At 47.3% G+C, this 11,697-nt stretch overlaps 1 protein-coding gene across 1 annotated transcript in view; it reads left to right on the top strand.

The window, feature by feature from the left end:
* Positions 1 to 11,697, top strand: part of ARHGAP39 (Rho GTPase activating protein 39) — a 122,074-nt gene that overhangs the window by 73,244 nt on the left and 37,133 nt on the right. The window contains exon 4 of the mRNA XM_018571262.1: positions 4,574 to 5,135. Coding sequence (XP_018426764.1) covers positions 4,574 to 5,135 — 562 coding nt within the window. The remainder of the gene's footprint in view (positions 1 to 4,573; positions 5,136 to 11,697) is intronic.

Here is an 11,697-nt window from a genome sequence, read left to right as displayed (position 1 = left end):
AGGATATCTTGCTGGGGAAAGGGCAATTTGCACACTGGAGTTGGATTCTTACTGGGAAAGACCAGTGTGTGTGCTGGTGGTGGGTTCTTACTGGGGAAGACCAGTCTGTGTGCTGGTGGTGGGTTCTTACTGGGAAAGATCAGTCTGTGTACTGGTGGTGGGTTCTTACTGGGAAAGACCAATTTGTGTGCTGGTGGTGGGTTCTTACTGGGAAAGACCAGTCTGTGTCCTGGGGTTGGGTTCTTACTGGGAAAAAAAACAATGTGTGCTGGAGGTGGGATTTTACCGGGGAAAGACCAGTGTGTGTGCTGGTAGTAGGTTCTTACTGGGAAAGACCAGTCTGTGTACTGGTGGTGGGTTCTTACTGGGAAAGACCAGTCTGTGTGCTGGTGGTGGGTTCTTACTGGGAAAGAACAATTTGTGTGCTGGTGGTGGGTTCTTACTGGGAAAGAACAATTTGTGTGCTGGTGGTGGGTTCTTACTGGGAAAGAACAATTTGTGGACTGGTGGTGGGTTCTTACTGAGAAAGAACAATTTGTGGGCTGGTGGTGGTATCTCACCGGGGAAAGAACAATTTGTGTTCTTTTGTGTGGAGGTGGGTTCTTATGGGGAAAAACCAGTCTGTGTGCTGGTGGTGAGTTCTTACTGGCAAAGGCCAATTTGTGTGCTGGTGGTTGACTTTTTCTGGGAAAGACCAGTCTGTGTGCTGGTGGTGAGTTCTTACTGGGAAAAAAAACAATGTGTGGTGGAGGTGGGATCTTACTGCCGAGCATGCTCTGTTCAGCTACAATAAAGACCCCCCCCACCCCCACCCCAGTGACAAAGTGAGCTGAACTTACTGATTGTATTGTTGTAAGCTAACCAAGTAGCAGGTTGTAGCTTTCAATCAAGCTACACATTTCATCATGCCTTTGGAACTACAAGACCCATGAGGTATTGCAAGACTCTGACAGCCACAGGCGTGACTTCCAGAGTCTTGCAATGCCTCATGGGACCTGTGGTTCCACAATAGTTGGAGTACCGAGGTTGCCCACCCCTGCTATAGACGCTGAGCATGCTAAAATGTCTGAGGATGAGAACCAAAAGGGAGATCATGTGTCACGGAATATTGCAACCCGAGCATTACGTGTTTCACCGCAAAGCACAATAACGCATTGCGCTCTGCGTGATGCTTTTCAGGGCCATTCTTTTGACATTGCATTTTGTTTTAGATTGGCATCCCAACGCAGAGTGCCGCAGGCGCCGACAGCCCCGCATAGCACACCGCAACGCACACATGTTGTATTATGTTAAGGTGCGTTAAAGAAAAAGATGCGACCCATCTGGACGTATTTGTTAATACATCACTATATGCAGGACCTGAATGTGACTGTACACTCCCTGTACAGCAGAGCTCAGACTGGGGGAGAGGGAAGCAGCACAAAGAGCCAATCAGTTGCGCTACAGTGCTCATGTGCTAACAAGGAGGGGAGGGCAGAGTGACTAGAAAGATGACTTTAGCACTCTGCTGCTTCTCTTTTCACTGTCCAATCACAGACTTGGGGGAGGGACAAGACAGTCTCCAGGACTATGCTGTGTAGCAGAGCTGTGTAACTCTTGGGACTGGAAGGACGGATATACAAATCCTTTGGCAGGTATACAGCTCTATATACAGCACCTTTCTATGTATATTTAGCTGTATACTGTATTTAAGGTTTTTCTTTTCACCAGCCAGATGTAAGGTTGGGATACTATAACTAACCGAACTAGCTGCATGCTTTTGTATTTTAGTTATACAATGAAGCCGTATTGCCGAGTACAGCGCGGTGTTATATAACTTCCTTTTCAATGCAGCGGTAACCATCGGCTTTATTTAGGAAAACCTTTTAGCGCGGAACAATTCTGTATTGACTATGACGTGGGCGGGAAGCAGCTTTGTTGCTGCAACTCAAAAAGAACATTTTTGAATCCATTTTGATTTCCATGTAGAGGCCAGAGTGCAAAACAACAAGTATGGCTTAAGGAAGCACTCCGGGAATATAAAAAAAATACCCTTGCACTGGGGCTACCCCCCTCTCCCCCCCCCCATGTACTGCAAGGGTTAAGTGCTCATTTGGGCTAGGTGATAGGCCCAGGCGCTGTCACATAGGGAAGTAGGGAAGGTCACATGCTCCCTTATACCCAGAAGCCAATCTCTATTTCCAAGGTCACTGGCAGCCCTGGGAAAGGGGGGAGTGAGGGAGAGCGATTGGGTCAGCATATACAATATGTACAGACACTAAATAGTAGGGATGCACCGATAACGGTTTTCCGGTATCGAGTACGGATATGTTTTTTCCGGTACTCGCCGATACCGAATACTGATACCGAATACCGATACCGGAAGTCCCATTAAGGAAGCCAGGCGGCGTGTAATGACTCGACACCAGGCTTCCCGACTAGCAGGGAAGCCGTCCCCATGCTTCTCGTCACTCGGTGACGAGAAAGCATGGAGCCGGCTTTCTGGCCAATCAGGAAGCCGCGCGCCGTGTAATGACGTGGCGCCCGGATTCCTGATTGACCGGGAAGCCGGCTCCATGCTCTCTCGTCACTAGGTGACAAGGGAGCATGAAGCCGGCTTCCCTGTCAATGAGAAAGCCAGGTGCCGCGTCATAACACGGTGCCCAGTCTTCCTGATACCGGAAGTATCGGGCTAGGCATCGGAGCATTAGGGCGAGTATGAGTACTCGCCCAAATACTCTGCATCAGCACCCATACCGATACTAGTATCGGTACATCCCTAATTTGCAAGGTCACTGACAGCCTGGGTAAGGGGGGAGTGAGGGAGAGCAATTGGTTAAGCATAGATGCTCTGGAGGTTGGGCTATGTGCAGACACTAAATAGGAACAAGGGGTTATTTATAACATGTTCGCCCAGTGTATAGCTAAACGAAGGACATTCACATCATGTTACAGCCACTAGATGGAGCCAAAGAGCATAGCAATTTCCTTAGCTCCTGGGCTCCATCTAGTGGCAGTAAAGTGCTGCAAACGTCATGGTTGCACTCGATGGACATGTGTCTTTTTTCAACCTAGCTAACTATGTCATTGGCTCTGCTATAAGCTGCCCCTAAGAGTCTCTTTACCAAACACAGATACAAAAACTTGCTGAACTCTTAATTATTGTATCGGTCCGGAGCACACAGTGGCTTGGGACCATCATACATTTGTTAAATTGTTTCTCTTATTTTATTGCTATGTTTATTATTTAGGAAGAGGGTATAGTTGGGGCCTTTAAGGTGCAAATATGAACAGCACATACATTAAAGGAGAACTATGAGGTGAGTGGTTTTCACTCATCCTCATAGTTCGAGCCGACCTGTGACAATGAGACTGTCACACATCGGCTCAATAGATCAGGAAGTGAGGGAACACATAACGTCGCTCGCTCACTTCTCGATCATCTCCCTGCAGAGAGCTTTGACTGTCACTCACGGCTCCCCGGAAGGATTCCCCCCTCCCTTCTCCGCACCTCCAGAGCTGACTGGCGGAACGGACGGGGGAGGGGGCGGGTACAGCTGGCTCTGCCTTTAGATAGGCAGATCCAGCTGTCAATCACGCAGCTGGGTGGATCTCAACAGTAATGTCGGGATCTCTTCCGTCTGCGGCGGTCTGAGTATACTGCGAGCTGTAGTTCTCCTTTAAGGATCAAAATTATATGTACACATCTTAACATTGCATAAGCATAACAATTGATCATCTCTTTGTCCCAACCACATTGTCCTAACATGGACCCCCCCAGAAAGGTAGAAACACCTAGTTACAGTAGCAACATTGACTTGTTACAATCGGTATATAATTTATTTTCCATTATGCATATCATAGTTATAGGGTCCATGAGGTGCCCAACGCGTTTTACCCTTATGGGCTTCCCCCGGGCTGGATGGGTTGACCAATGAGATTTTGTTTAAAAGTCCCCGGGTATTGGGGGTTACATATGCAGAAAAGGAGCATCGACGCCCAAAAGTGGTGGGTGGGACCACAAGAGGGAAGGGAGACAATGGTTCCAACTCCTCTGGAGTGATTATAACCTCTGGATGGCCAAGGAGAGCTGAATGTCTCTGCCACTCTATCGCATTCTGTCACAAGCACCTCTCCATACACGGGGCCCCAAATGCTGCCTTATTATTGCTAGGGATGTATCTGTTGGCGCGAGGTTGGTGCCCGTTATGTCACCAGTGAATGGAGCACTAACGGTTAATCTGATTGACTGGAATGTTGTCATGTGACACAGCGGCGACCTCTTTCAGTCACAGCTCCCTGCGCGTTATACGTCTCTAACAATCTTAAGCCGTGATGTTCTTCAAGGAGACCACATGGTAAAGAGAACCTGCATGGGACCGCATGCCGCCACTTGCGTCCGTCCCCTTATCACATTTACCCGAATACTTGACATTTTTTCGCAAAAGCAATTACCAAAATGAGATGCATGTGTTTTGAAGTAAGTCAAACAATTATCTGATACGCGGCAAGTAGCTGATCTGTGTTAAAATTAGAATCCCGGCTGACACGGGCTGATGGTGAAAGTGTCTCTCTTGTCTCTGTTGTCTCGCAGTCGGAGGACCTCGGTGCCTGCGCCCAGTTCGAGAACAGCCGCAACAACAGGAACATGATGCCCAGCTCCAGCTGCGTCTTCCCCACCTTCACCCTGAGGAAGCCGTCGTCCGAGACCGACATCGAGAACTGGGCCTCCAAGCACTTCAACAAGCACACGCAGGGCTTGTTCCGGCGGAAGGTCTCCATCGCCAACATGCTGGCCTGGAGCAGCGAGTCCATCAAGAAGCCCATGATCATGACCTCCGACCGCAATGTGAAGAAAGAAGCTTGCGAGATCTTCAAGCTCATCCAGATGTACATGGGCGACCGGAGGGCCAAGACCGACCAGCTCAACGTAGCTTTAGAGGTCGCCACCAAGGGATGGAGCATGCAGGGGTTGAGGGACGAGCTGTACATCCAACTGTGCCGTCAGACCACCGAGAACTTCCGCTACGAGAGCCTGGCTCGGGGCTGGGAATTAATGACCATCTGTTTGGCTTTTTTTCCACCGACTCCAAAGTTTCACTCTTACTTGGAAGGATATATCTATCGGCACATGGACCCGGTGCATGATACTAAAGGTAAGATGGAGATCTTTACATGCTTATAGTCTGTAGTTTCAAGAATGGTTGTAAGGAGGTGTGCTATGCTAAGGCAACCCATTTATTATGAATTATGCTTCTGTAGCCCAAAGAATGGTCAACAAGACTGGTCCATTATGGTGTGTCAGTGCCCATTACATTAAGCCAACCCATTTATTATGAATTTTTCTTCTGTAGCTCAAAGAATGGTCCTGAAGACTGGGATATTGAGGTCTATCAATGCCCACTACAATAAGGCAACCCATTTATTCTGTAGCCCAAAGAATGGTCAAGAAGACTGGGCCATTATGGTGTGTTAGTGCCATACATTAAGCCAACCCATTTATTATGAATTGTTCTTCTGAAGCTCAGAGAATGGTCCTGAAGACTGGGATATTGAGGCCTATCAATGCCCACTACATTAAGGCAACCCATTTATTCTGTAGCCCAAAGAATGGTCAAGACTGGGCCATTATGGTGTGTTAGTGCCCAATACATTAAGGCAACCTATTAATTATGAATTATGCTTCTGTAGCCCAAAGAATGGTCAACAAGACTGGGCCATTGAGGTGTGTCAATGTGTGCTATGCTAAGACAACCCATTTATTAGGAATTATGCTTCTGTAGCCCAAACAATGGTCAACAAGCCTGGGCCATTAGGCTTGTCAACACCCTTTACATTAAGGCAACCCATTTGCTATGAATTATCCTTCTGTAGCTCAAAGAATGGTCCTGAAGAGTGGGATATTGAGGTCTATCAATGTCCACTACATTAGGGCAATCCATTTATTCTGTAGCCCAAATAATGGTCAAAAATACTGGGCCATTATGGTGTGTCAACACCCATTACGTTAAGACAACCCATTTATTATGAATTATGCTTCTGTAGCTCAAAGAATTTTCACGAAGATTGGGCCATTATGGTGTGTCAACACCCACTACGTTAAGGCAACACATTTGTTATGAATGATGCTTCTGTAGCCCAAAGAATGGTCAAAAAGACTGGGCCCATAGGCTTGTCAACACCCATTACATTAAGGTAGCCCATTTGCCTTATTCTTCTGTAGTTCAAAGAATGTCCCTTGAATATTGGGATATTGAGGTCTATCAATAATCACTACATTAGGGCAACCCATTTATTCTGTAGCCCAAAGAATGGTCAAAAAGACTGGGCCATTATTGTGTCGGTGCCCACTACATTAAGGCAACTTGTTTATTATGAATTATGCTTCTGTAGCCCAAAGAATGGTCATGAAGACTGGGCCATTGAGATGTATCAATGCGCGCTACGCTAAGACAACCCATTTATTAGGAATTATGCTTCCGTAGCTCAAAGAATTTTCATGAAGACTGGGCCATTGAGTTGTGTCAACACCCACTATGTTCAGGTAACCCATTTATTATGAATTATGCTTCTGTAGCCCAAAGAATGGTCAACAAGACTGGGCCATTGAGGTGTGCAAATGTCTATTACATTAGGTAACCCATTTATTATGAATTGCTCTTCTGTAGCCCAAAGAATGGTCAACAAGACTGGGCCATTGAGATGTGTCAATGCTCCCTCTATTAAAGCAACCCATTTTATATAAATTATGGATTATGAATGGGCTGCCATGGCATTGGGCCAAAAATCATACCTAACCTTTTTTTTTTTAGCATGGCCCATACATTGTGGTGAGCTGCAGCGTAGATGTGGTGCCTGCTACTGCAATGGTGAGTTGAGGTGACATTCATAAGGACTGGCGGCGGATTCACCACACCATTGCCTGCATGTTTCCACCTCTTACCATAAAGCATAGATAAGAGTGGGCCATTGTGGCCGTGTCACACAGCAGCCTTATAGCCAAGATTTGCCCCCGAATTCTGTCCATTGCAATTTTTGTGGATCACACCAGCTTTAGGGTGGGGTAAATCAACGGAAAATGACTGACAGAAGATCTTTGTTTAGAAATTAGCACATTACTTAGCTTTTTTTTAGTAACAAATATGAAGATTTTGGGGGTTATTCACTAAAAAGCCGAAGGATCCAGCTGTAGCTTCGGCTGATCCTTCGGCTCTCTTTGGCCGTTGGAGCTGAACCGAAGAGCTGCTGTACAGCTGCGTAGTCCGTACAGCAGCCAAAGACAGCCGAGCCGAAGCGTGGAGAAAGGTCGGCCCCCTCCCCGCTCCGATCCACCAGTGCTGACTGGCGGAACGGACGGGGGAGGGGGCGGGCACAGCTGGCTCTGCCTCTAGATAGGCAGAGCCAGCTGTCACTCACGCAGCTGGGCGGATCTCGGCACAATTGTCGGGATCCGCTTCAGCTGCCGCGCCTCAGTTCGCGGTATACTGAGCCTAGGGTGACGGGAGGACGCTAGTTTGTGTCCTTCCGTTACCCTAAGGAGAACTATGGGGAAAAGACTTAACCCCATAGTTCTCCTTCAAATAATAACAACTTATCCGAGCCGACCGTTGCTTTTTTTTTAAAATTATTTTTAATTTTCTTTTTTTTTTTCTTTTCTTTGAACTATTTTTTTTTTTTAATTTTACTATTTTATGACATTTAAAAAATTATTTTTCAACTTTTTTTTCTTATTTTTTTTTTCTTCATTTCATTCTTTTTCTATTCTGCTTGGTACCTCGGAGGTACCAAGCAGAACAGCCGAGCCGAATGCCGCTCGGTGGCATACGGCTATTCACTTACTACCGTTCGGCCCCTGTGAGAATAGGGGAGAACGGCAGCGAGTGAGCTGCCAAAGCTTCAGCTCAGCCGATCCAGATGTTGGATCGGCCGAGTCAAATTCCCTCTGCACCTCGGCTCAGCCCAACACGCAGAGAGTGTTTGACTGACCGAAGGCAGCCGATGTACGGCTGATTTTAGCTGATGTACGGCTGATTTTAACCGATGTACGGCTGATTTTAGCTGATCTACGGCTGATTTTAACCGATGTACGGCTGATTTTAGCTGATCTACGGCTGATTTTAACCGATGTACGGCTGATTTTAGCTGATCTACGGCTGATTTTAACCGATGTACGGCTGATTTTAGCTGATCTACGGCTGATTTTAACCGATGTACGGCTGATTTTAGCTGATCTACGGCTGATTTTAACCGATGTACGGCTGATTTTAGCTGATCTACGGCTGATTTTAACCGATGTACGGCTGATTTTAGCTGATCTACGGCTGATTTTAACCGATGTACGGCTGATTTTAGCTGATCTACGGCTGATTTTAACCGATGTACGGCTGATTTTAGCTGATCTACGGCTGATTTTAACCGATGTACGGCTGATTTTAGCTGATCTACGGCTGATTTTAACCGATGTACGGCTGATTTTAGCTGATCTACGGCTGATTTTAACCGATGTACGGCTGATTTTAGCTGATCTACGGCTGATTTTAACCGATGTACGGCTGATTTTAGCTGATCTACGGCTGATTTTAACCGATGTACGGCTGATTTTAGCTGATCTACGGCTGATTTTAACCGATGTACGGCTGATTTTAGCTGATCTACGGCTGATTTTAACCGATGTACGGCTGATTTTAGCTGACGTACGGCTGATTTTAACCAATGTACGGCTGATTTTAACCAATGTACGGCTGATTTTAACCGATGTACGGCTGATTTTAACCAATGTACGGCTGATTTTAGCTGACGTACGGCTGATTTTAACCAATGTATGGCTGATTTTAACCGATGTACGGCTGATTTTGACCGATGTACAGCTGGTTTTAACCGATGTACGGCTGATTTTAGCTGACGTACGGCTGATTTTAACCGATGTACGGCTGATTTTAACCGATGTACGGCTGGTTTTAACCGATGTACGGCTGGTTTTAATCAATGTATTGCTGATTTTAATCGATGTACGGCTGGTTTTAATCGATGTACGGCTGATTTTAGCTGATGTACAGCTGATTTTAACCGATGTACGGCTGATTTTAACCGATGTACGGCTGATTTTAACCGATGTACGGCTGAAATCAGCTGTACAAGACTGAAGTGAATAGCCGAACAGCGTTCTACTCACTTCACTTCGGCTGGGTTATTTACTCGGCTGCCTTCGGCAGCTTTGTGCACAACGCCCTATGTGTTTGCATGTGAGAGGAGATCATTTCCACAAAGATTTTGGGCCTGATCCGGACAGTGACGCTATTATTCAATGACACGCAGCTTGGGTAATGGCCATTACATACCGGGTTCATCGGCCCGTTAACCCGCCTCACAGTCCACTAACCTGCGCAGCGCTTATCTGTAACCTTCAGTGTGGACCTCAGTCATAGAACCTTGGATGTGAGCGGGTATTGTGTACGTGTATAGGAGATGTCTAACTATTATTTGACACGAGCAATGACGCGTACGCATGCTTTTTAGCTAATGTGGATTGAAAAAGCCCCCTCAGAGTATCTGTGTGATTAGCCTCAGATTGAAGCTGTTGTTGTCTGATTTCCAAACTCCTGGCCAGTGAAGCTTCGCTGTGATTGATGCGGGGCTGGAAATCTGACATGTCGTCAACTTTCAGACGTGGATTGGCCTCATGTTAGTTCTGGGGTGGTGAAGTCACTGGTCGCATTTACTACCTCACTCCCGGAACCAGCAAGAAGCCAACTCTCCCAGAACCGGCCATTTGTCTACAGGCTGCCGGCATTTTACACCCACCCTGGTGTAGTAGGTGCTGTGTATGCTAGTAAGAATGTGACAGGTTCTCTTTCATGTCTGGATTGGATAAGCAATACGTGGGGAGCAATCAAGCTGACCTACCGCCTCCCCTTCAGTCTTCAATCTGACCTCCGTCCTCCCCTTCAGTCTTCTATCTGACCTCCGTTCTCCCCTTCAGTCTTCTATCTGACCTCCGTTCTCCCCTTCAGTCTTCTATCTGACCTCCGTTCTCCCCTTCAGTCTTCTATCTGACCTCCGTTCTCCCCTTCAGTCTTCTATCTGACCTCCGTTCTCCCCTTCAGTCTTCTATCTGACCTCCGTTCTCCCCTTCAGTCTTCTATCTGACCTCCGTTCTCCCCTTCAGTCTTCTATCTGACCTCCGTTCTCCCCTTCAGTCTTCTATCTGACCTCCGTTCTCCCCTTCAGTCTTCTATCTGACCTCCGTTCTCCCCTTCAGTCTTCTATCTGACCTCCGTTCTCCCCTTCAGTCTTCTATCTGACCTCCGTTCTCCCCTTCAGTCTTCTATCTGACCTCCGTTCTCCCCTTCAGTCTTCTATCTGACCTCCGTTCTCCCCTTCAGTCTTCTATCTGACCTCCGTTCTCCCCTTCAGTCTTCTATCTGACCTCCGTTCTCCCCTTCAGTCTTCTATCTGACCTCCGTTCTCCCCTTCAGTCTTCTATCTGACCTCCGTTCTCCCCTTCAGTCTTCTATCTGACCTCCGTTCTCCCCTTCAGTCTTCTATCTGACCTCCGTTCTCCCCTTCAGTCTTCTATCTGACCTCCTGCCTTCCCTTCATTCTTATCTGACCTCTGTCCTTCCCTTCAGTCCTCTATCTGACCTCCGTCCTTCCCTTCAGTCTTCTATCTGTACTCCGTCCTTCCCTTCAGTTTTCTATCTGACCTCCAGTCTTCCTTTCAATCTTCTATCTGACCTCCGTCCTCCCCTTCAGTCTTCTAACTGACCTCCGTCCTCCCCTTCAGTCTTCTATCTGACCTCCGTCCTTCCCTTCAGTCTTCTATCTGACCTCCGGCCTTCCCTTCATTCTTATCTGACCTCCGTCCTTCCCTTCAGTCTTCTATCTGAACCCGCCTCATTTCCTGGCTGGAGGACTTCCAGCATCATCTAGCACTTTCCTCTCCAGCCTGATTGTCCCTGGCCCCTCCTTTTCAATCATTGGATTTCAGTTCTTTCAATCACGGGGGCTCAGCATCACATGTGGGGATTACCTGGGGTGGTTTGCATTCAAATACAGTCTGCTTAACAATGCCCACTCCTCCAGATTGACATTCACCCATCGAGCCATTATGGTATTTGCATAACTCCTCCCACTGCTTGTATCAGGGCTCTTTAGAGCAGTACTGAGGCAGAGTGCTGTGATGTTTTCAGGAGGCAATGTACAGCACCCTCCCGGCCTTTCCCAACAACCATGATCGGCCTGCATTGCATAGAGTAGTATAGAGACCCAATGATGACGTCACTGGATATAAAATAAGGTATGTAATGAAAATGGAAATGTTTTATTTAATAATTACATTAGCATGTTGATGAGGGAGGGACCAGAGAACAGGTATGAACTGGTATGTGTATTCTCATATTACCCAATAATGTGAAAGGTGACATTCATCTTCTCTGAGCTGCACTGGGAAAAAAGGTCAATATCAAAGGCCAGTGTACATGATATTTCACTGGTGGGCTGAGCCATGTGACGTGAGGTGGGCTGAGCCATGTGACGTGTGGGGGACTGAGGCATATGGGTGAGGTGGGCTGAGCCATGTGACGTGTGGTGGGCTGAGTCATGTGGTGTGGTGGTCTGAGCCATGTGGGTGAGGTAGGCTGAGCCATGTGGGTGAGGTGGGCTGAGCCATGTGACGTGAGGTGGGCTGAGCCATGTGGGTGAGGTGGGCTGAGCCATGTG

Source organism: Nanorana parkeri, unplaced genomic scaffold, assembly GCF_000935625.1.
Source record: "Nanorana parkeri isolate BGI_ZX_2015 unplaced genomic scaffold, ASM93562v1 scaffold1717, whole genome shotgun sequence".
Taxonomy (NCBI): Eukaryota; Metazoa; Chordata; class Amphibia; order Anura; family Dicroglossidae; genus Nanorana; species Nanorana parkeri.
The sequence above is the reverse complement of the archived record's forward strand: the minus strand, read 5'-3'. Positions and strand labels throughout refer to the sequence as shown.